The sequence below is a fragment of the Opisthocomus hoazin genome, chromosome 8 (assembly GCF_030867145.1).
Source record: "Opisthocomus hoazin isolate bOpiHoa1 chromosome 8, bOpiHoa1.hap1, whole genome shotgun sequence".
In the NCBI taxonomy this organism is placed as follows: domain Eukaryota; kingdom Metazoa; phylum Chordata; class Aves; order Opisthocomiformes; family Opisthocomidae; genus Opisthocomus; species Opisthocomus hoazin.
In genome coordinates, this window is record NC_134421.1 from 28,585,159 (window position 1) to 28,611,097 (window position 25,939).

Genomic DNA, 25,939 nt, shown 5'->3' on the forward strand with positions numbered 1-25,939 from the left:
TTTCTGCTACCGGGTGAAGTTTTTGCTCCTTGTTATTCAGAATATCAGAGCAGCCAACAACAGTGGCCCCCAGCCTTAAATTTCTATTAATTTAGTGGGAGATCACTGGGGGTTTTCCAGACAAACTACAAAATGGAACTCTTTTGTAATAGAATTAAAATTTGAAAAGGAATAAAAACTATTTCTTTCTAATGTTTTTACTATTATATTTCTTTGCTTCTAGTGAAAGCCATTTTTAACTGAAGTTCTCCATTTAATTATTTGTAGAGATCCTGCAGCGACTGAAGCCCCCAAAACTGCATACCAGAACTATACTGAGCATCTGGAAATGAAATACAGGTGGAGAAAAGGTCTGAAAACTACCCAACACTAGGTAAATTGTGCAAGTCATAAAATCAGCCTAGAAAAGAGCTCAATTTCTTTCTTCCCCAAATTTCAACTGAACTCAGACATTTAGTGTCGATACACTCCAACTAGGTATGTTATGTGTTCACTGCCTCCAAAATTTCTTGCTTAAAAAGCAAAGCAGCTTAAAAATTTAGACCTTATTATTCATAAAGAGTCTACAATACAAGAAAAAGATCAAAGCAATACTTTTTGACTAGTGGATAGAACAGTTGAATAAATCAACTGAAAACTGTGGATGATTAAATACACTTAGAAATGTAAGAAAGTCATTCACATGGAGGGGGGAGAGATTAGTATCTATATAGGCATATTTACATAGCATGTAGGCTTACCTTTATGAACATCCATCTGCATACAGGAATGCATATGTATGACACACTGACACTGCAAGGACCAGCTCTTAGCAGCATATGCTGAGATTTCTCACACTCCTACACATACAAATAAGAATTTGGTCGACAAAGTCTTTAGCTAAAACAGTCAACAGTTTACTGTACCATGTACTGTAAAAACAGAAGTGATCCTAACTGGAGGACTATTATACACTGCAGAGTTACTGATCCACATAGCAGCTGTCCTGAGAAGGTGCAGGCCTGTGCTGTACTTGTCTATCTTCTAACTTTGCCCAGAAGGTCTATTCTGTGCAAGTAAATCAAAGCAAAATAAGAAAGCAAAGATTTCTAGCTCTCATGGAGACCATATGCCAGAAAATTAACCTCACATATTGATCCATACTATCTATCTAACACAAAAAATGTCATCAGCTACAGGATCGGCAAAGAATAAATATTGTTTTCCTAGAGTGTATTTCTGCTTCATACATCTTGAACATAATTATTAACTCTGATTACCCATACAAATAATTTAAGTTGCTGGGAAAGTAGATTCAAGATTCAAGGACAGCACGTTAGTACTTCATTAAATATATCTTACAGTGATGTCCACACATCCTTTTAAGCCTTCATTTCCAGACAACAGAACAAGGTCAAAAGAAGGAAAAAGGGTTTTTTGCTTAACGATACTGAATTTCTAAACATTTCAGAAGGTCCTTACTTACTATAAAGATGTAACAGAAACAATTGTTACCACCTGACAGGAGAGGATCAAATGGAGTCTTTTGGGATTTAAGTGCAGCACACAGACTGTTTCTCTTCACCCTTTCACGTCAGGAACAGGCAGGTGAAAAATGCTCTTTAAACAACACTTCTTCCATGCACAGGAGCAATGCATCCCCCTGAGAAAGAAATTTAGCAAAGGAGGCAGGAGACCTGCATGGTTAAACAAGGAGCTTCTAGCGGAGATCAGGCAGAAGAGAAAGGTCCATGGAATGTGGAAAGAGGGACAGGCCACTTGGGAAGAGTACAGAAACGTGGTGAGAGCATGCAGGAATGCGACGAGGAAGGCCAAGGCTCACCTGGAATTGAAGCTGGCAAGGGATGTCAAAAACAAGAAGGGCTTCTTCAACTACATCAGCAGCAAAAGGAAGGCTAGGGACAACGTGGGGCCGCTGCTGAATGAGGCGGGTGTCCTGGTGATGGAGGATGCGGAGAAGGCAGAGCTAATGAATGCCTTCTTTGCTTCAGTCTTCAGTGCTAAGACTGGCCCTCAGGAATCCCAGGCCCCGGAGGTAAGAGAAGAAGCCTACAAAGAGGACGACTTTCCCTTGGTCGAGGAGGACTGTGTGAGGGATCGCTTAAGCGATCTGGATGTCCACAAATCCATGGGCCCCGATGGAATGCACCCACGAGTGCTGAGGGAGCTGGCGGATGTCATTGCTGAGCCACTCTCCATCATCTTTGAGAGGTCCTGGAGGACAGGAGAGGTGCCCGAGGACTGGAGAAAGGCCAATGTCACTCCAATCTTCAAAAAGGGCAAGAAGGAGGACCCAGGGAACTACAGGCCGGTCAGCCTCACCTCCATCCCGGGAAAGGTGATGGAGCAGCTTATCCTGGAGGCCATCATGAAGCAAGTGGAAGAAAAGAAGGTTATCAGGAGTAGTCAGCATGGATTCACCAAGGGGAAATCATGCCTGACCAATCTGATAGCTTTCTACGATGACATGACTGGCTGGGTAGACGAAGGGAGAGCCGTGGATGTTGTCTACCTTGACTTCAGCAAGGCTTTCAACACAGTCTCCCATGATGTCCTCCTAGGGAAGCTGAGGAAGTGTGGGCTGGATGAGTGGTCAGTGAAGTGGATAGAGAACTGGCTGAATGGCAGAACTCAGAGGGTTGTCATCAGCGGCTCCGAGTCTAGTTGGAGGCTGGTAACAAGTGGTGTCCCTCAGGGGTCAGTACTGGGCCCAGTCTTGTTTAACTTCTTCATCAACGACCTGGATGAAGAGTTAGAATGTACCCTCAGCAACTTTGCTGACGACACCAAACTGGGAGGTGTGGTAGATACACCAGAAGGCTGTGCTGCCATTCAGCGTGACCTGGATAGGCTGGAAAGCTGGGCAGAGAGGAACCTGATGAGGTTCAACAAGGGCAAGTGCAGGGTCCTGCACCTGGGGAGGAACAACCTCATGCACCAGTACAGGCTTGGGGTGGACCTGCTGGAGAGCAGCTCTGCGGAGAGGGACCTGGGTGTCCTAGTGGACGACAGGTTAACCATGAGCCAGCAGTGTGCCCTGGCTGCCAAGAAAGCCAATGGGATCCTGGGGTGCATCAAGAAGAGTGTGGCCAGCAGGACGAGGGAGGTTCTCCTTCCCCTCTACACTGCCCTGGTGAGGCCTCATCTGGAGTACTCTGTCCAGTTCTGGGCTCCCCAGTTCAAGAAAGATGAAGAGCTACTGGAGAGAGTCCAGCGGAGGGCTACGAGGATGGTGAGGGGACTGGAGCATCTCCCCTACGAGGAGAGGTTGAGGGAACTGGGCTTGTTCAGCCTGAAGAAGAGAAGGCTGAGAGGGGACCTTATAAATGCCTACAAATATCTGAAGGGTGGGTGTCAGGAGGATGGGGCCAAGCTCTTTCCAGTGGTGCCCAGTGACAGGACAAGGGGCAATGGGCACAAACTGAGGCACAGGAAGTTCCGTCTGAACATGAGGAAGAACTTCTTCCCTCTGAGGGTGACGGAGCACTGGAACAGGCTGCCCAGGGAGGTTGTGGAGTCTCCTTCTCTGGAGATATTCAAGACCTGCCTGGACAAGATCCTGTGCAGCCTACTGTAGGTGACCCTGCTTCGGCAGGGGGGTTGGACTAGATGACCCACAGAGGTCCCTTCCAACCCCTACTATTCTGTGATTCTGTGATTCTGTGAAATATACACTGAATACCCTCGGTTTGCAAAGCCATGTATACTTCAGTTAATTTTTCAGAGCCAAATCTTGTTTCTCTTGTTCACAGTGGTCTCTTCTGTTACCACAATAATGCAGAAAAGAGAGTCCAGACTGTCTCCTCTTCACAGCAAAAAAAAGGATCTTTTTATATGGAATAGAAAGAACGTTGCAGTGATCTCTTTCTTTCATAAGCAGGTAACTGAGCCTACATGACTTAAATCAAGACATTAAAACCAATCCTCAAATTATTTAGTCGACCTTTAGGAGTTCTCACAGATGTATCCATGCTTGTCCTACATAAACAGACAACACACAGGAAGAATCTGACAAGCATGACCTCTGGGATGAGCAAAAGGTATAGGACAACTGTACAGTATGAATGCCTGTACTACAAAATGTCATGAATCCACCTCTGCATCTGGAGTTATTTGCAAGTTCAAGTACACAAGTATATAGTGTCAGTTCTTCTGGACATTTTCATCCATACATACAAACATATGTATATATATGTATTTGAACATATGAACTGTGGAAAACTTACTGTACTCCATTTCCCACATAAAGATATATTTAGTTATTAACAAATCCTTTCTGCAAGAGAGTCTATGCATAAGTTTAACATGCTCTTTCACTTCCCTGTTCCTCTTGAGTTCTGCCTTTTTTCCTTCTCCTAGGACTGTCCTACTGCTTATAAAAAAATGTCGTTCCTCTCTTTTTTTAAAACTACTTTACTTCTAATTCACAATGTACTAAAAATAGTCCTGCTTCCTAACGTCCTTCAGAACTTGTATGTTCCACACCTTCACGTTCCCCAGTATGCAGACATATCATGCACTAAGAACCAAGTGTCACTTCTGCAATCAGCAAGCTGACACTTGTCATCGACTCAAAAGCTTTCAGAAGTTCCATGGTGAGCCGGTTTGTAAATTCACAGAAGGAAGCAGATTCCACCAGATAAGCACATCAGAGACTCTTCAAAAAAGAGCTAAGCATAAGCAATACTAAAACAAATGGCTGATTTTTTACTGCCATAGTTGCACTGGAGATATTCTCTGCAGCATGTATTTCAGTAATGCATTCACTGCAAGCTTTCATGCTGAACACTAACACAGTAAGCAAGTCAGTAAGTTTTATCTGGACAGAAGGTACACTGAGTTTCAAATTATGAAAAAACATTTGTTTATAGTTTCTTCAGCTGTTGCAGTCATTGGCGGGGAGCATCAAGGAATATGAGCTTCTCTGTTTTAGCCGTTTAGGGAAAAAAAAAACTTGTGCTTGTGTTATCACTTTGTGTACTTTAATAATTAATTAAAAAATACTTGTTTTTTGCAAACCTGCTATTCCAAGAGATTATTGAAAACTTAATTCAATGCCTAGAAGCTAAAAGAAAGTGTTATTTGCCTCAGATACTACAGATCTCAAAACGACGTGGAAGAACAACTTAACACACTACCCACAGTCTTTCCGTGAACAAAACAAACAGTTAACACTTTCAAAAGTTAACCACAAAGTTAAAAATTAACCACAAAGACAAGAACAAATTCCAAAACATATTTCTAAGACCTCAAAATCTACTTTGCATTTAAACATTGGGTTTTGTTTCTTATTTTACATTTATCCATTACGAAATTGATAAACAACAAGATTTTGCACAAAGCAACATACACAGGTGTCACATAGGCACAATCTGTTGTCCTACGAGAGATTACCAATCCTATTACTTCTACATGCACTGGTAAAAACAAACTTTGTACCATGTGAAACTATAACATGAAACATGAATGCGAGCACATACGGTGCCAAAGACTTTGTTTACATAGCAAGTAACGAGGTGAATTAGAGTAGATTAGTAGACCAAACCATTTAATGCCAATGCTCTTTATACCTTCCATTAGCCATTAATTATGGTTTATTTTCGACTAGGCTTGGCCTTGTTCACTGGACTGAAAATGCAGCTCAAAGTTTTCAGACCGAAAGCTATCCTACAGATCTTTGCTCCCTTGATGGAAGGGACCACTCTTGTGGGAAGTGTCATACTGTCCCCTTCATCTGTTTCATGCAGATGACAGTAGCATGTCAGTTCATACACCGCCAGTAGGCTCCACCATACAGTTTCTATATCCCCTGTCTTCCACATCTCTGGTCACAGAACTAAAACATATGCCAGTGCCTTCTTGCCAAGAAGGGACGGGGTCATTCATGATGTCCCCAGTGCCAATGAGCACCATGAGAGATGCTGCATATCCTTGCGCCCCATACCATAAGGTACGCTCTGACAACAGTGCAGCACAGGCCTAATTTAATTGTGCTTTTACTGAACACATAATGGAACCACAATCTACATTTGGTCATCTGAAAGACACTGGGCTGCGTGGTACAGATGCTGTGCAAAAGTTTCCAACACCTTCCAAATTCAGGGTACAACTTTTAGTCTGAACCATCTGTGAGGACATCCTTGAGACCTTCCTTCAGACTGAAATACTGAGCATATCTTCTGCAGTACCCATACACACAGCTCTCCACTTTCTTTGTCACAGGTGAGGCATCCAGCAACGCACTTGTGTCAGGACTTTGTCTGTTCCTCCACTGAAGGCAGTCATCAACCCACTGAGCATTCAGGATTGCATGGAGTGGAATGGGAGGAATACCACTGGACATTAATGTCTTTCAATCTGGCAAATGTTACATAATGATTAAAGAGGAACTGATTCCAAATACTCCTTTCTGTCCTTAGTTTTCCCCTCCTCCACACCTGTACACTTCACACACTCCCTTGCTGCCTGCAATCCATTTATTTTTGGTAAAACCTGGCTAAATCAACTGTGCCTTACCCCAGCCTGCAGTGCCCCTCCCTTTACAATCTTTCCTTAGTGCAACCTGGGGCAGAGGAAGAGATAATATCTTGCCAACAACCACTACCCTAACAACTCCATTTCAAAGAAATGGTATCATCCTGAATGGTATTTGTTGCACAAGCAGCGTGCACAACTGTTCTACAATTTCTTGTGATTGCCAGGCAGGGACAGGATCTGACATGTGGCCGGAAGTACCAGCACCACTGCCACCACTGGGTAGGTCCTTCATGCAGTGCATGTGAGGAGAGGAAGAGACAGTGTGTCTGGGGTTTTGTGCAGGGCTGTGTTATGGAGGCACGCCAAGTTCATGACTTACATGGCTGCCAAGACTATATCTGGCACACAGGCCAAGCTGGGATGGGGCAGATGGTCACTGATGGACATCATTGCTCCACAGAACTTCCCTCACAAGCTCATGGACCCTGGGGAATGGTCTCTCAAAGCAAAGCAGCTCTCACCATCAAGCTGGGGACTCATACGGTCTTTCCACAGCTCTGTGACCACTGCCCTAATTCTACCAGAAACCTCCTAAACATAGTCCCATGCTCAAAACATGTATAGGAAAGGAGTATGCACACTTACTCAGGTGGGCATCCGGACCACTGATTTTGCAGTTCCCATTGCCTGCCCTGGCAGAGAGTGGGCCAAGCCGATGTTTCTGCGTGGTGTTTTGCAGGGGTCCTCTGGAGGTTGCAGGCGTGTAGATGTGTGCAGCACCATTGCCATGTTTTTCCCTGGACTGTGGATCCTTGGACCAAGTATGTGGATGTCCTTGGGATGTCTGTGCATGCGCAGTGGCTTTGGCAGAGTGCTCTTCCCTCCCCTGCCGATTTCTTCAAAATGTCTGTGATAGTGGCACATGCACTGTGCCACCTCTGAAGCATGGTTTTCCCATGTCATGAAGAACGTGGTTTTCATCTACTTGAATGAATGCAGCACTGCTTGTCAGTCCTCTGCCACTTGGCAGCAGCCTTGACATTAGCAATAGCATGGTGCATCTATTGGAGAAACTTTTGCGCCTTTCAGAGCACATGCTGTCAAGCTCCACGTTGCCCCTTGCTCAATATTCTGGGAGGCCAATGCAACGGTTGTCACTATTGCAAAAGGCAGCAGTAGGAAAGAAGGAATTATTTAATAATGGTATATCATTCATAAAGGTGGCAGCAAAAGAAACAGGGCTGGTAAAGAGGAGAAAAGCCAAAGCTTGGAAGAAATAAAGGAGCAACCGAAAGTCAGAAGAAGCAGACGTCTGGTGGTCATTAGCAATTACGAAGTTGCACACAGCACTTGGCCTTTTTGCACAGCATGAGAAGTACTTCAGAATAAGGTGGGAGCTCTTGCCAGTTTTAAAGCTTTTTGTTGGCACATGTACTTTTCATTAGCTCTGGAGAATTTCGCAGCAGTGCAGTCCCACTCATTGGATCCTACAATTTTATTCCAAGAGGCAAAGCTTCTGTTTCAGCTTTCTCTAAAAATGTCATTCATATGTCTAAAACCACTCTGTGAACCAAACCAATAAGCAAGGACAATCAGAGGACTTATTTCAGAACTGCACTACTGCTGCGATTCGAAATATTATGTAGATGCATCCCTAATGACCATTGCTTTTCTGGACTTGAGGATTCTTGATCTACTTCAAGAGGTGTCTTCTGCTTTTGAGAATCCCACTTTAAGTTTACAGAGTGAACTTCGAGCAGCAAAGTATACTTCTAACTTCCAAAACAGCATGCAGGAAGCCACAGTCAGTTCTCTAGTGTCTGATGCAGCAGCATCCAAACAATTTTGGAGGCAACCTCAACTTACTACACCTGTCCATGCTTCTTAAGTATTCCCAGGATTCAGAAACATACTTACTCAAAATGCAGGCACAATCCCAGCACCAGCTACCCACAATCAGCAGTTTAGCAGTTCATAACAGTGAAGCACATCTCAACCTATACCAACTTAACTGGTTATGCAAACACCAAAGGATTGTTCTGGTAAAGCTTGCTTCTGAAAACAGTAGCAATCCATTTCTGTTCTAGTATGGTAATCTTCCCTTGTATGGTGTTTTAACAGGAAGATGGAAAAATAATACCCAAATAATACCCAATCATAATACCCATTTCCTTATGCAGAACTTCCGCACTCAGTCTGTCAACCAGTACGACTGCAATCCCAAACACAAGTACAGGCTGGGCAGAGAGTGGCTTGAGAGCAGCCCTGAGGAGAATGACTTGGGGTACTGGTGGATGAGAAGCTCAACATGAGCCAGCAACGTGCGTTTGCAGCCCAGAAAGCCAACCGTATCCTAGGCTGCATCAAGAGAAGCGTGGCCAGCAGGTTGAGGGAGGTGATTCTGCCCCTTTATTTCACTCTCGTGAGACCCCACCTGGAGTACCGCATCCAGCTCTGGAGACCCCAGCACAAGAAGGACATGGACCTGTTGGAGCGGGTCCAGAGGAGGGCCACAAAGATGATCAGAGGGCTGGAGTATCTCTCCTACAAGGACAGGCTAAGAGAGTTGGGGCTGCTCAGCCTGGAGAAGAGAAGGCTCCAGGGTGATCTTACAGCAGCCTTCCAGTACCTGAAGGGAGCCTACAGGAAGGATGGAGAGGAACTTTTCACAAGGGTGTTTAGTGATAGGACAAGGGGGAACGGCTGTAAACTAAAAGAGGGCAGATTTAGATTAGATATTAGGAAGAAATTCTTTACCGTGAGGGTGGTGAAACACTGGAACAGGTTGCCCAGAGAAGCTGTGGATGCCCCCTCCCTAGAAGTGTTCAAGGCCAGGCTGCATGGAGCTCTGAGCAACCTGGTCTAGTGGAAGATGTCCCTGCTCATGGCAGGGGGTTTGGAACTAGATGATCTTTAAGGTCCCTTCCCACCCTTGCCATTCTATGATTCTACGTTTCCACCATGTTACGCTGACTCCCCTGCTCCACAAACACTGGGTACAACAACTCACAATGTCATCAAAGCTTCTTTCGTATGTTTTTTATGCCCTCAGTATACAGTACACTCACTATACTTTTGCAGTTTTTGTATATTCTGCCATGAGTTACCATTAGATTTCCTTTAATGGTTCATACATTTCTAATTACTACTACAAAGCAAAAGAGGTAATCAGCATGCCACGATGGCAGAGCTAAAACAACTTCTGCCTCTAGGAATCCTGAAAAAGACAGAACAATTACTAGGTGAGCTTCACTGCACAGTGCTGGAGAAGCCGGGACACGTCAAGTGAATGCAGGCAACCAAGTCTCAGCATGCTTAAGAGCTAACAATGTCAGTGCTTTTACATAAAATGTCTTTCACTGTCACTGGTGGATACTGGATTCACTCCCTGAAGAATGAAGAAGATGGTTCAAACAACAGTGTATCTTCTTGCCTGGCAATTAGAGAATCAGCAATAACTTCTGAAAAAATAACAACGTACGGTAGCGTCACTGCTTTTTTGAGCATCAAAGTTAGGATGCAGTGTAGGCCACTCTAATTGGACTTGTCTCCTCTCCACCCCACTGAAATTCCTCCCCAAGGGGAAGAACCAAGCCCTGCACGTCACCCGAGTCTTGGCTTCAGGTGCCTTGAGTGGCAGGGGGAGGAAGAGACTAGTCTCCTTAAGAGTTCTGACTCCAACCACAGAGCTCCCAATTGCCTCCAACTCAGGCCCAGTAAGAATCTGCCATCTCCAGACCCGCAAAACACAACATCCTCTCCTAGATCTGTAATAAAGGTAGCCTATCTGCCTGTGGCTGAAGCCTCAGCAACACAGGTACGCTCCACCACCTGTCATTTCTAAGTCTGTTGTTTTGGAGATCCTTGCCCTGCTGATCATCACCAGTCACACAGATGAATTAGACAAGTTTGAAGGACAGTGAACTAAGTTTTCCTGAAGAATTACTGTAATAGACAGGAGAGTATAAACACTGCAGACATACACACAATTTAAATATATATGGCATGAAAAATGGGCAGGCATAAACAGGACCATCAATGGGAGGAGATGCTGCCTTCTCGAAGGTTGGCTTTTTAGAATGGGTCATACCTCATACAAAACTGTAGTATTCCCATGAAGGAGAGGCCCATAGCAAATGTAGGAATGTCCAACAACCCAGCCTAAATCAGAAGCTGCCCACCACACCTAAAATGAAATCAAAGCATAAATATAACAGGGAGCTTTTAAGAGGAGTTCAAAAAAATTTGAATGACATTTAAATAGGATTACCTCACCAGGCTTGAGTCCATATATAGCTGACATTGTCCAGTTCAGCATGACTGCATAGCCACCTGTCGGTCTGACTACACCCTAAACGAGAAAATTCGAATTTTCAAGATCACTTGAAGGATGCAATGATATTCCTATCTTCCAAGAAACATTTGGTTTTTAGTAGTAATAGACTTAAAGTTGCCGAATTCCAATACTCTTCACTTAAGAAAAGGATCCATTCCAACAAGTACATGCTTGTGTTAGCATTCCCACTGAAGATGTAATTTTGGAAAACAAACAAACAAATGAACAAACATAAAATCAAACAAACATAAAAACCCAACCCAAGCTCTAGATGACAATAATTTTCAGCAGATAACAAAGACTAGAATTCTCTCATTAAAATCAGATCTGTAAATATTTAGTCAACATATGTTGACAAAAAATAAGAGATTGAGTATTTACCTCACTTGAACTGTGGCCACCTAAATGCTAGGCATGTTTTAAATTCATTGCCTAGTCTCTCTGTATCATCACTGGAAAACCTGTGGAATACACCTGTGGAGTAGCTAATCCCTACAATAACTGGGGTGAATTACTCCCCAAAATGTACCCCTTTTTCCGCACTGATTCTTTTTAAAGATGACAGAAAATTGGCTTAAACCAGACGTCTGGTTTTGAAAGGTTTAATATCAAGCCTGAAGTAGACAAAGAAAGGCAAAACAAAGAACATCCTGGTCTTGGTCAAAAGGAGAGATTTGAAACTTAGAACAAGAGAATATCAATACCATCATGCACCTTGGGACGCCAAAAACTGGCTCTGGAACACCATTCTTAGGAAAAAAATTTGAAATATTTTGTAATATTTGCATGTTTAATATACATTTCATCATCTTCTTGTACATTGTTTTTAGAATAAAGAATTAAGTAAGTTGTGTCCTGATGTCCAGAACTAAAATTCAGGTTAGACTGATCTGGCCAAACTAATGTCTACAGTGCAGACACTGCAATACAGCTACCTGTCCGTGCTAGACACGGTACATCCTCTTTATGTAGTTAATAGAATGAAATAAGCACTTTCAGGCCTCATCCAAGACACAAGGGACTGTACAGACATATTAACTCATTAAAATGGAGATTGTCATAGCAGAGAATAGTTAACTAAGACTTCATGAATTTCAGAGAGCTGAATGCCTTTGTTAGTCTCAGTTTCTTAGTCCCTGCTCTGAGATTAACAAAAGTTTTATGAAGGTCATAACTGAGTAATTTTACTTGCATGACCATTTAAAAGCAAGTTCCTTAAATTAATAAAAAAGATATTTTACTCATTAAGTTCTTCATTGTAGCTTAGTGCTAGCTGACAATCTCCCTCTTTTAAGGGTGATTCATTCATCAAGGTGTCTATATTTTTCTCTGGAGAGCCAACATAGTGAAGTAAACTTCTGAGAAGTTTTGTCTCTGAGATACCATATTTTGAAACTAACAGTCAAGGAAAATATCTGTTGTAACAAAGGATTTTATCTTGCGCCTTTTGACAATATAATTCAAAAATTCAAGATACATATTTTGCTTTAAAGTGACCATGGCTCAAGGCAAAAGCAGAAGACATTTCTCTCAGCAAAACTGATGTCTGTTTTCCTTATCTGTTCATGGATTTTGAACTTTGTAGGCCACGTCATTAAGTAATTTTCTAGTAGTAGTCTAAGCACTGCCACATCCAGGGATGTGTGACACTGCTTCTGAATTTGTGGTGGTAAGACCACCACCAGAAAGTTACATTCAGCTTGTCTTTTATACTTTAAAAGAGAATTGTAAGTACCCAGCAAAATCTCAGTTTGCTTATAAAGATCCTTCAAAAATAGATAATTAAGACTAATTGATATTTGAAAGCAAACATTTTCAAAGAATACCCTCTGTTAGTTTTCAATTACTCAGTCTAAACTTTCATTTTCATGGGAATTATGTTCTCAGAAATGTTCAGTAACACAAGCCTTCAGTACATGCTTAATTCCATTTAATCTGTAATGTCATTCATTACGTATTATCTATGGGAAGATGTGCTAATATATAAATAATGAATAAGCAAAGACTATTCAGCAAATAAATGCTATCACGAGTGACACATTAACTAATCTTGCCGTTAAGTGACCATACTATTCTTATCTCGAACAGTTAAAACACAGAAGATATTAATGAATAAAAGTCATTCTGCTGTCCGGAAAAGTTTATACTGTACTAACATTCTGAAGTAAGTGCAGTTTATATTACTACTATTCAAATAAACAAGCATAAATTTATTCCCTAGACACTAACTTTAAAGTAGTGAACTATGAATAAATGAGATTAAACCATTTCTAGCAATGCTTATCATTTATAGCACTGAGCTCTGGCAAACACTTTCAACCTTTTTAATTAAGTATTTTCTCAAGTGGAACTGCAACTTGGTTGGTCACAGACACTTCAACAACAGATAGTCCTTTACCTTGGGCAAGCCTGTTGTTCCAGATGTATACAGAATATAAAGTGGATGGTCTGAGGGAACAGAGACACATTTGCAATCATGTGCTTTTGCAAGCTCTTCTTCCCAGTCAAGATCGCGACCTGGGGCAAGAGGAACATGGCCCTGTCCATTGAAAACAGAAAAATGTCAAAAGAAAAACAGATGGAATAAATGAAAGTGGGTAAAAAACATGTACTATTCAATTTTCTCTACAGTACTACTTGACTTTTCTGTAATCTCTCTGCTGTATTAGTTCTATTTACTATTTAAATTTTATGAATATAAAGTTCCCCCATAAAATTCAAAACCAAACTGCAACACACACACCAAAAATTTTACTTGTAAAAGAGAAAAGGCACATGCACTGCATACACATCTGAAAGCTAACATAAAGGCACAATAACTGTACACCCACCAAATTAGGTCGCTTGTAAATGAGAACTTTATCAGGTTTGCTCTGTACTCTTGTCAGTGCTCCTTCTAGGAGGGATACGTATTCCACTTTCCTCTTAGGTTCTACTCCAAAACTTGCTGTTACAACAAGCTTGGGCTAAAATAAAGAAGTTCGATTGTTAATATATACATTTGCAATATATTTTATATATGTAACTCAATAACATGTTTTCCGTGAAAATCTTTGATTAATGATGCTCAATGTATAAAATCTATCTCCATAAAACTAGAAATAGGGGTTTGGATCATTTTTCTAAGGAAATCAAGCTTATATTATCTTGCGGTCCATGCATCTGCTTTTTGTTCAGGAGCACACTAACAACTTCCGACATTTCACCATTTTCAACCAAATTTGAGCAAGAAATCAAGAGTATCAAGTTCTTTCATGCGCAAAAATTAACAAACAGAGAGAAAAACCCATCTCTTCATAGCCCCTCCATTAAGCAAAAGTGGTAGAGTGATGTCAACAATTACCTGTCCTGTTTAGCCTGCTTTCTAACTACCTGCCTGCACCCAATGGCATATTTCAAAAACAGCCGTAGCACTTTGCTGGCTCTTTTCCAGCCTGCAATTAAATGGCACAGGAGGGAAATTAGGAGAAAGACGAAAAAGAAGGCAAATGAGATGACAGGAAACTAGAAATACAGAAAGAGAATAAGCTGAAGTCATAAGGCACATAAGGGAACTAAAGCTAGAGTCTTTCAAGTGATGGCTGCAAGATTCAAGATGCACTAAAAATCAGATTTCCATTTTTCTGGGATTTTTCTAGCATAATTTCTATTTCCAGATGTGGATTTAGCATCTTTGTCATTAAAATAACCTCAGGTTTTATTTACAATTTCCTAAGTCAAGAAATCTTCACACAAACTATTTTGATTTAGGTCCCAAGATCAGTATTTTTATTTCTTGTATTTCAGGAAACAAAAAGTAGGACCAAAAAAATTATGTGTTAGAACACATTTTAACTGGAGAAGAATGAGTCTTCCATTTCCTTACTTTTGGAGTTTTAGAAGTATATTTATCTTATGCCCTTCAGTTTGATCAAGCTAGTTTACTAATTGTATGCATTAGCATAAAACTCATTAAGTAGGCACAAACCACAATGCAACAATTAAGGCTGCATTAAACTCAGCACAGAAAGCACAGATTAAATTGTTTCCTTGTGCAATAATACAATGTTTCCTATCCAAATCTGCCACTCAGGGAAGTTTGCTGATAGTGTGTATTGAAAACAAAATATTTCAGATGAGCTTTAAAATTTCAGCATTTGTCATCTCTCTCTTTTGGGGTGCACTGATTTTAATAAAAAATTATAGAATACAATTCAGTTAAACTGAAAATTCATCTGGAGGGTACCCTGAAATTAGACTGTAATTAATGTTAGATATTAACACAGATCTATTCAATTGTTAAGATGAAAGACTGTTGTCAATGCCAGGTTTACAGTCATTTATAAACAGTACCACCGCTGCTCATCAACTGCTTTGTATGTAGTAAGGAAGTCTAAAAATAACCAACACTAAATTGGCTAAGGTGATGTATTTCCCAAGTGAGCATTGCTACTTGGAAGCATCACGGATCACTCTGCGCAGACCAAAGATCCTTTACTGGCTTTAACTGCTGTTTTCTAGTGTTTGACCTGTCTGCCTACTGACGTTCCTCTCCTGCATCTCTGCTCCCATATTGCTTTTCTACACCCATTTCCCACATCTTTTCTGGCTACATGTAGTCCTGATGGATAAGATTACATAGAAATATAACTAGTTTGAAGGAAAATCAGGAAAGTTCAAAGGTTTGCTGGAGAAGGAATGTCAGAGATGTAGAAAAAAACCCAACATGAGTAAGTAGAAATGCGATAAAGCAAAGCCCAGTAGTACCAGACCAATAATTTTATTCTGCTGTAAAGACTCAATCAATCAACTTGGTCGGAACTACCAACCTGTCAGCCTCACCTCCGTGCCTGGAAGATCATGGAACAGATCCTCCTAGAAGCTATGCTTCACCAGGGAGGTGATTCGAGACAGCCAGCATGGCTTCACCACAGGCAAGTCCTGCCTGACCAACCTAGTGGCCTTCTATGATGGAGTGACTACATCAGGGGACAAGGGAAGAGCTACGGATGTCATCTATCTGGACTTCCGTAAAGCCTTCAACTTGGTCCCCCGCAACATCCTTCTTTCTAAATTGGAGAGAGAGGGATTTGATGGGTCGACTGTTCGATGGATGAGGAATGTGTTGGATGGTCGCATCCAGAGTGTAGTGGTCAATGGCTCAATATCCAGATGGAGATAGGTGGCAAGTGGTCATGGACATTATTTTCATGCCTTACTTTTGGAAATGTGTTGTGGGACACTCACCAGCACTTTTATCTCTTATCTATCTTTGCAATGTCTCATTAGTTTCAATGCAGTATCATTCAAATTAACCTACTTTCCCAAAAAACGGCAAATACATTCTCCACATGAGCAAAGCAAGTGTTAATCAAGAATTCAGTCTGTGAACACGTGATGAAAATAAGAGTTTTGAGCGGCTCAGTAGACCTCATTCAAGTGCACAAATAGCTTTGAACAGGTTTGCCTTTACTTTGATCACTCCAGAGATGAGAAAATCATAGGAGATCTACAATGAATGCCCAGGAAAAACTGTGTTAGGCATATGCAGACTAACTATACCGCATTTTGCACTCATTTTCCTTTTTTAAAACACACCCTCTGGATGGTATTCCATCCCTCAGGGGTCTGTATTGAGACCAGTACTGTTTAATATTTTCATCAATGACCTACACAGCGGGATCCAGTGTAGATGATACCTAGCTGAGTGGGCCAATGTGAACTTCATGAGATTCAACAAAGACAAGTTCAAGGTCCTGCACATGAGCTGGGGCAAGGCCTAGTACCAATGCAGGCTGGGGGATCATGGGACTGAGAGCAGCCCTGACGAGAAGGACTTGGGGGTACCGGCTGATGAAAAGCTGTGCATGAGCTGACAATGTGCGCTCACAGCCCAGAAAGCCAACCATGTCCTGGGCTGCATCAAAAGAAGCGTGGCCAGCAGGTCGAGGGAGGTGATTCTGCCACTCTGCTCTGCTGAGACCCCACCTGGAGTCCTGCATCCAGCTCTGGAGCCCCCAGCACAAGAAGGACGTGGACCTGTTGGAGCGGGTCCAGAGGAGGGCCACAAAGATGATCTGAGGGCTGGAGCACCTCTCCTATGAAGAAAGGCTGAGAGGGTTGGGGCTGTTAAGCCTGGAGAAGAGAAGGTGCCAGGGAGACCTTATTGCAGGCCTTCAGTACTTAAAGGGGGCTCTGAGCAACCTGATCCAGCTGAAGATGTCCCTGGTCACTGCAGAGGGTTTGGACTAGATGACCTTTAAAGGTCCCTTCCAACCCAAACTATTCTATGAAAGTATCTATTGTTTCAATATTGCAAACTATGCATTCCAAGATTCAGATGAAAGAAAAGATGACAAGAAATGTCTGTTCTCACACTTTTTATCACTTCACCACAATTTGCCGCAGAATGTCTGTAACTTCCCATACCTGACAAGAGTAGAAATAATCAGCTTCAGGACTTTGCAGCACTCCCAGATCTATTTAAAATTCAAGATAAATTAAGGCAAGCTGGTGACGTATGTGTACCTTTTCATAGTCACTACAAAGTGCTTGTTATTTCTTTCACTTAAATCTTCCAGTAAAATGTGAAGTTTGACCTTTCTTCCACAAGAGCATCTCACAGCCAACTTTCCATTGCGTATCTTTAAATCTTTCTAATTAATCTTACCAACATTAGGTCCTGTACTGCAGCATCAAAACCAATTCACATAAAAGCCTAGTAGAAAGGTTAGGGGTTTTTGAGACTGCTTCAATTAACTTCTGAGCTCAGCAGAATACCATCTATCACAGCTACTTACACACATATCTTAGAGACAATCTCAGTAGAGTGAAATTCACTTATCAAGAAAGCTTTACCACGCTGCAAAACTGCGGCATGTTTTGAAATTTAGATTTGAGTATGTGCCTCTCCTCTTTACTTGCACTTTCATTACACACCAGATGGACCAAAAATCATCCACAATATTTAGACGTGCCGTTTAAAGAAACAAAAAGGCAATGTAAGTTCGGATTTAACCCATGACCTGCAGCTAGTAATTCTAAAGCTAACACTTTGAAAGACTTGCTATGCGACCTTGGGTAAATCACTTAAACTTTCTTTGTTTTCTTTTAACGCATGAAGCAAGGATTGTGATTATTGTGCTGTCTCCCTTTGCTCCTCAGAGAAAATCTATTGAGATTAATTAGTTAATATTTGCAAAATACTCTAAAAATAAACATACGAGATGATGTGTATTATAGCAGCCTTCATTTTTAAACTTTATCATTTTTTTTCTACATTATTTTTCCCCAATTCTATGAGCTGAAATTAATTTTTATAGCTTGTTAAAAAAGTGGAGTGGGAAGAAAGACAGGGAAAACTATGGAGCTGTTGTTAGCTGTTGTTCCCCCAGCTTTTTTTCACAATTCCAATAAACTATTTCAGCCATTTCATTAATAACTTCTTTGTTAAAACATCAAGGTAGGGAGGGGAGATGCATTCAACTTTCTATTTACAGATATTCATAAAATTCAAGCTTTGGTGATCTGAAAAGCACTTCCATAGACAAAAATCTAGGTAAAAGTTTGTTTTGGCTTATATGTCTAACCAACATGATTCACCATCACCACGGATGGTCTGAGTGATCCAGGTGACTGATCAAGATGACAAAGACTTTTGTCTTGTTCACTGGTAGAAAACAAGAACAGAAACTTCCAGTATGAAAATTGTTAGCTGGTTTGAAACTAATGTATACGCAAGCTACTAATATGCACATATAAGCTACTAAGTAGATTATTAAAGTACTATTTGCATTTTCACTTACAAAGACTTCCATAATGTTTCATAAACAAACTCAATTTGTGCCATACTTGGAAACCTTTAAAGCATTCACCTCTACTAATTATGTTGTCTGCAAAGTCACTTACTTAAGGCAACTGGTTCCCTAGCTGCCTTGATTCATGTAGAAATTAGATGAAGCAGAGTTATAGCTAAAAAAATGTACTACCTAATATGTCTAAACATCAAGGAAACCAACGAAGTCATTTAGGGTTGGCAGCATTTTCCTCATACACTTGAGGAAAACGCTAGGCAAAAAGCCCATTTTAAGGTGATACTTTGTAGAAAAAAGATTGACAAAATGGGAGAAGAAAGTACGCTCTAAACTGACAGCAGTGTGTTAAATTGATGATTTTTCAAAAGCTGTCAAAATTTGTATCTCAATGTCTGCCATAAAAGTATCACCCTCAGCACAGATGTAGTACTTTGTTCATATTGCAATGTGAGGTATTATAAACAAATTGAGACTGTGTGCCACACAAAGAGAAATGTTGTTATCCTCTCTGGAAAAAAAAACAAAACCACAGGTTTTGACACTGACTTATATGAGTAACTAATGCTATGGTGTTTGTTGTTCCAAATACGTATTTATTACCTTTGCATGATCAATGCGAACAGAAAGCTCTTTAGACGCAAATCCACCAAAAATCAGGCTATGGACGGCTCCTATTCTTGCACAAGCCAGCATACAGTACACTGTCTGTGGAATCATGGGCATGTAGATGACTACACGATCTCCTTTCTTCACACCATGTCTGACCATGACATCAGCTAACTTGGAGACCTGTACTGACAAAACATTCACAACATATTAAAAGTTTCTCCAGATCTGCTGTAGCCCCATAAAAAACAACTTTCACACAACCAACAGATGCAGGACATTCAGGAGACAAGCCAGTATGATATAGAAAGTTGATGAAGGACACAATTCAAGTTCAATAAATCCAGGACAATTTTCTTTTTTCAAAAAACACCGTAATGTATTTTTCTTTCATAAAATGAGAATGGACCGAATGTAATTATTTTACACATTAGAGAAAAAAAAAAAAAATCACCAGTTTTCCAAATTTTTAAACAACATTCTAACTACTCCTACTTTTATCCAAGTAAGGGCTTATATTTCTCAATTTTAGCTTTTAAGAATGGATTGTAAACAGGACATTTCATAACGCAAATTCTGTCCTAACTAGCAAAGTTTGAAACACAAATCAACATGCAGAAATATCTTCTCTACTGCGGTGTTGTAAACGTCTCAGAACACAAGACAAGAAATCTTACACCCTGAACCAAATGTAAACACAAATTCAGAGAAACACATTCAGATTTAAGAAGTCATTTTTCCTCTTCATTTTCATTTTTGGTACTCAGAAGCCTGAAGACAGACTATGTATGGCAGCAAAGGACTGAAACTCAAGAAATGTGATAGATCAGCAGCAACGTCAACCATCTGTATCACCATGAGAAAATATTTATTACCTTGACAGTGTGTAGTATTCTGTCACAAAAATAGTATTGAATATTTCATTAGTACACCAGAACAGACATTTTACCACACAGTAAGTTCTGTTAAGAGTGAGCACGGGAGTCTGTGAGAAGCACTGTGCACTTGTCCGAACGTGCTTGTTGCAGCATGGAAATGTGGCATCTTCTGAAGGAAAAGTAAATTACTAATTCCTCAAGAGAAACTGAACAAACTCAGCTGTCAGAGGTTTCTCGAGTTCCAGAGGGTGACAGCTGTGTAGCACTCAGTATCTAAACCTGCTCACTGCCTTTACATTTTTCAGACATCAGTGTGTAGAGGTGTATAAGTAATGAAAGTGAAACTGCATGTAACTGTGCATAAAACATAGGCTAATAGGTTTACAGGCAAAACTACAAACTAACAAACAATGTAGACTTATAAGCTAATAGGAAACAGGATGGAAGTAGAAACATCTCAGGAAGTCGTGAGCTGGAATACTCCATCAGTATGGTTACACACCCGTCAGATGTAACAAGAACAGGAGTTTTGCTTGCAATAGTTTTACATTAGTGACAAGACTAAAAAATCGAGTTCTCTAGGAAGTTCTTGGGATATCTGAAGACATAAAAATCTAAGTTCAGAATAAAGGAGTTGCTCTGTCTTACAGGGGAACTCTTACATACAGGAGTAAAACTCTTAAAAAGAGGTTGCCATTCACTAGAACATACCACAAGAAGTACTTCAAGGGGGCCTACAGGAAAGATGGGGACAATCTTTTTAGCAAGGTCTGTTGTGACAGGACAAGGAGTAATGGATTTAAACTAAGGGAGGGTATATTCAGATCAGATATAAGGAAGAAAATTTTCATGACAAGGGTGGTGAAACACTGGAAGAGGTTGCCCAGAGAGGCAGAGGAGGCCCCATCCCTGGAAACATTCAAGGCCAGGTTGGACGGGGCTCTGAGCAACCTGGTCTAGTTGAAGATATCCCTGCTCACTGCAGGGAGGTTGGGCTAGATGACCTCTAAAGGCCCCTTCCAACCCAAAGCATTCTATGATTCTATGAATAAATACAAACAGTTTAAACATTCTAATTTCTTTCACTATTAATGTAATATGAATCTACTTGTATATTAATTCCTCACATCTTACAGGCACTGTATTATTCCTTATTTATTCATTGTATCACAATAGATAAGGTTTCAAGTGAAATTTAGTCTCAAGAAAGACTCTTTTCTTCCGGTACTATCAGACTGGAGAGAAAGGAAAGTGGAGACAAACTCCTGAGAGCTGCACATAGATGTTGTCTGTGTAACAGAAAACACCCAAGCTTCTGAGGCACCAAGAGAAGTTTTCAGTGACACAGAAAATAATGCAAGCAATAGGAGCAGCCTAGGCCAGTAATGCACATTCTGCAAGCAGGACAGGAGGGAAGGACCCTCTTTTTCAAGGATGAGCTAGTCAGGACGGTTGAATTTTTTTGAAATGTTTTACTTTCATTTATATTATTCATCACATTCAAGTTTTCTCTATTTAAAGAGTTACCTTATTCCAGTTTAATATTTCAAATTCTAGTACCATTGTTACTTTCTCAGATTTGTAAGCTCTTTCTTTTATGGTCATATTCAAGAAAACTCGGGGCAATTGCATCCAATCCCAGAAGCCTATCTGATTCATATACTGAGGAGGATAATATAGCATTACTCACTCCTCCTCTCTTCAGTGGAAACACATGTTCAGACTTTCAGCAACCTGAGACAGTAACATCCAGAAGCTCCAGATGTATCTGAGCTGCGTTTGCATTAAATACACAGCCCACCCACAATCAAACTATGCATATTTCTACACTTCTGCCTGAGGATTTAAGAAAATGGAAACACAGAAGCCCCAGGAATGCATGCTTGCATCAGAAGATAACAGCACAGCTTCCATTTTCTATAAACACTGCGTAAATCCCTGTTATTTTCCAACGCAAGAAAGAATATGTTTATAAGTAAAGTCATCACCATATCAAGCTGAAAACTCTCACAAACTATGATGCATATGATTTCTTTGTAACAGAACTCTTATATTAAATGTTACTGATTATCAAAGGAAAATATCTTTAATTCTAGCCCTATTAATACATACCAATACTCTATTGAACTGACATATGCTGTCAAAACCCAACAAAAATCAGCAAGGCTTGGCATGTACGCAACTAGAATTTATTGCCATACCACTGGCATTTACAGTCATTTCTAGATAGGATTGGTGGAAGTAATTTTAAGTAATGATAACAACTATATTTCCAAAGGTAAATTCCTTTTCTATACTTCCTACTGTGAAAACATTAAAATCTGCAAACTCATTGTAACACAGAACTAAGATCATCTTATCTCAAGGAATTGAGAAAACTAATCCTTATCTTTGCTGCTTGTGAGACTCTCAAGTAGATTGTTGACAAAAAGGCCAGAGGCAATGAAAACAATATTTAATGAGTACTTTTATAGCCAAAGTGTAGATAGTAGGCAATAAGTAGTTAAACACAATGGAGGAGTATTATTATTCATTGTTATTATTTTATAATTATTAATGAAGATGAAAAAGACAATGTTTGCCTGCTACAGGAAAAAAGCATCATTTAAAGATCATAATTAGTAATTTTGTAATAGAAGACTCCTAGTGCCTGTATACAAGCTATGTAACTTTGGTACTTAGCTGTAGGAGGGAGCGAGTGAAGAAATCTGCATGTACTTGAGTCATTATTATTGAAATCTACCATAGGTAAATTGTACTTAAAGCAGAATATATGTAGCATGCTGCAGACAGGAACCACGTGTCTTCCATGCAAACCTAGTAATCACTTGTCTGCACTTAACCTCCCCATTCCAGAGAGTTTAATGTCACTGAAGACAATAACTAAATACAATATATGGGTGCCCTTTCCCTCATCCTTCTGACAGCCAGGGAACATTTGGACTACATAACAAAATACTGTCTCTATCCACAACTATTTGGAAGACTAGGGAACATCATAAAGCAGGTTTACACTGCCCTTAAGATTGATGTGGAAACCCTGAAACATCCAAGCAATGACTCTTTCTAAAAAGATGGGGGAGTGAGCAGTGACATTTCATTAAACTGTTAAAAGCCATGAAACCTTCCACTTTGTTACAGTGTGCTGTCATTTATGATTTACATTGACAGCATACTTTATCACTCAAGATTTTACAGTTACTATTTTCCTACCAGCATGCTCTTTCTCTGCTTTTCTTCAAGTTTAAGATTGCTCTATCACTTTATTTGACACTTCAGTAATAAAAACACTTGAGACCAAGTGATATAATAAGAAACTCAAGTAGGCTTTCAGCTTTGAAGAACTAGGCTTAAATTACACTTCTATCAAACGCAAGCCACCAGTGAGCATGGCTTTATTCTTACTCAGCCACGAAACAAATACTACACCTGTATTAGCAGTTCAGGTTTGGAGCAATACTGCAGTTCCAAAGTAAATCACCTGGCTATCCCTAGTGGTTACAAAAGTCCATGCCAAAAGGATTCTTCTTAAAAGATATTAAAACAGAAATTTCACTCAGAACGCTCAAAAGAGGAATTTCAGACCCTCTTGGGTTGAACAGCGACTGGGTCTCACCAGTGTCGAGTCCTTCAATGCAAGCTAAACACAAAAGGGTTCTTCAAATACCAAGAGCTCCTGAAACACCTCGAAGTGCATCTCATGGTGTAAAGAGAGCCACATGACAGGCGCATTCCCCAAAACCAAAGGCAGCAAGTCACCTTATGCTCTTCAGCTTCTCCACTGTGCAATTTTTCCAAGACTACTAAAGAAAGTACTCCTTCCTACTTTCCCCCACTCTTAGATGAGTTTCTTCACTCTTCGATTACTATTTTTTTGTTTCCTCCTTTCCCTACTGCTGCAACAGCTTCTCCAGCAGATGCACCACCCTGTTGCTGATGTCAAGGCTGCTGCCAAGTGGCAGAGGACTGACAAGCAGTGCTGCATTCATTCAAGTAGATGAAGACCACGTTCTTCATGACATGGGAAAACCATGCTTCAGAGGTGGCACAGTGCATGTGCCACTATCACAGACATTTTGAAGAAATCGGCAGGGGAGGGAAGAGCACTCTGCCAAAGCCACTGCTCATCCACAGACACCCAAGGACACCCACAGACATCCCAAGGACATCCACATACTTGGTCCAAGGATCCACAGTCCAGGGAAAAACATGGCAACGGTGCTGCACACATCTACACGCCTGCAACCTCCAGAGGACCCCTGCAAAACACCACGCAGAAATATCGGCTTGGCCCACTCTCTGCCAGGGCAGGCAATGGGAACTGCAAAATCAGTGGTCCGGATGCCCACCTGAGTAAGTGTGCATACTCCTTTCCTATACATGTTTTGAGCATGGGACTATGTTTAGGAGGTTTCTGGTAGAATTAGGGCAGTGGTCACAGAGCTGTGGAAAGACCGTATGAGTCCCCAGCTTGATGGTGAGAGCTGCTTTGCCTTGAGAGACCATTCCCCAGGGTCCATGAGCTTGTGAGGGAAGTTCTGTGGAGCAATGATGTCCATCAGTGACCATCTGCCCCATCCCAGCTTGGCCTGTGTGCCAGGCACAGTCCTGGAAACCACATAAGCATGGAAACATCATGTCTCAGTAACATAGCCCTCCTAGGCTTCTGCACGAAAACCCAGCCACACTGTCTCAAACGCAGTGTATAAAGAACCCACCCAGTGGTGGTAGTGGTGCTGGTACACTCTTCCACAAATGGCAAGCAAAAATATAAATCAGGATGATTTCTAGTTTTTTTCTCATATAGTCAGAGAGCTGCTGGTATTGCAGTCAGTTGTAGTAATTTCTCCTTCCTTCTTTCAGATGTCAAGACATTCTTTGGATTGAGAGGAAGCCAGCGATTTGGGGGAAGTGCCATCTTCCTTCCTGGTTTGGGAGATCAGCTGTGGACTCTGTGACTCCAAGGAGAGAACAGGATGAGACGGGGATTCCATAATACTTACCAGTGTGGCATGGATTTAATGTTTGATCAGAAGCGATGCCATGGCATTCACTATGCAGAATAGATGGGTTCCAGACAAGCATTTGCCTCAGCAGGAATTTCTAGTACTTGTGAGGGACAGCCCATAGTGTTCTGCACAACTCCTACAGCATCTATGTTCGCCATAAAAGGCTGTTATTTGGAAAACATCCACTCGGCGTAGGGAGAGAAATCAAGAAGCAGTGAGACAGATGAAGGGTGAGCATGGCACTTCCTAAAGAAATCCACAAGTCAAGGAAGCAAAGATTTGTGGGATAGCTACATTCAGAGGGCTTTGAAGTGAGCTACGGACATTCGGTTCAAAGGACGAAACTAAACCTAGTCCAAAGTAAAAGAAACCACATATAGTGGAAATGTCAGGAGCCTCAGCAGTTAATTCAACATGGCTTTGCTTCACCCATCTGCCCAGGCTGCACCAAATTATACACTACTGTAGGCATCGCTGATGTTGACATGCTGCAGTATAACTATCTTCAGCCAGGAGACATCAAGTTCCAGCTGCTTCTTCAGACTTTTACAGGGTCATTTGGAAGTCTTTTTTGTGGACTGTGAAAAACACCACTCTTTGTAAATTCCTGATTAGTCTCATCCTTTAAAGAACACTAATATTAATGTTTTTGAAAAGCTACCCCAGTGACATTGCTGCTAAATCTTTCTAGCACACGTACTGAAGATTGCCTTTCAAGATTTAAATAAGGAAAACCAGCATTAGATAAGTCTAATAAACACTTTTATCAAGATAATGTTGCTTTACCAGACAAAGAGAATAAAAAGTTGGGTTGTCAATCTCAGCAGGATTTTCTGTCTG

At 41.0% G+C, this 25,939-nt stretch overlaps 1 protein-coding gene across 3 annotated transcripts in view; it reads right to left on the minus strand.

The window, feature by feature from the left end:
• The window catches only part of ACSS3 (acyl-CoA synthetase short chain family member 3), a 98,415-nt gene that overhangs the window by 61,312 nt on the left and 11,164 nt on the right, over window positions 1-25,939 (minus strand). For 2 of the 3 annotated variants that reach the window (XM_075427937.1, XM_075427936.1), the window contains exons 3-7: window positions 19,207-19,395; window positions 13,645-13,779; window positions 13,212-13,352; window positions 10,748-10,828; window positions 10,568-10,663 (exon numbers count right to left, since the gene is read on the minus strand). In XM_075427937.1, coding sequence (XP_075284052.1) covers window positions 10,568-10,663; window positions 10,748-10,828; window positions 13,212-13,352; window positions 13,645-13,779; window positions 19,207-19,395 — 642 coding nt within the window. Of the gene's footprint in view, window positions 1-10,567; window positions 10,664-10,747; window positions 10,829-13,211; window positions 13,353-13,644; window positions 13,780-19,206; window positions 19,401-24,267; window positions 24,341-25,939 lie in introns of those variants that run through there. The other variant, XM_075427938.1, reaches the window with a different exon arrangement.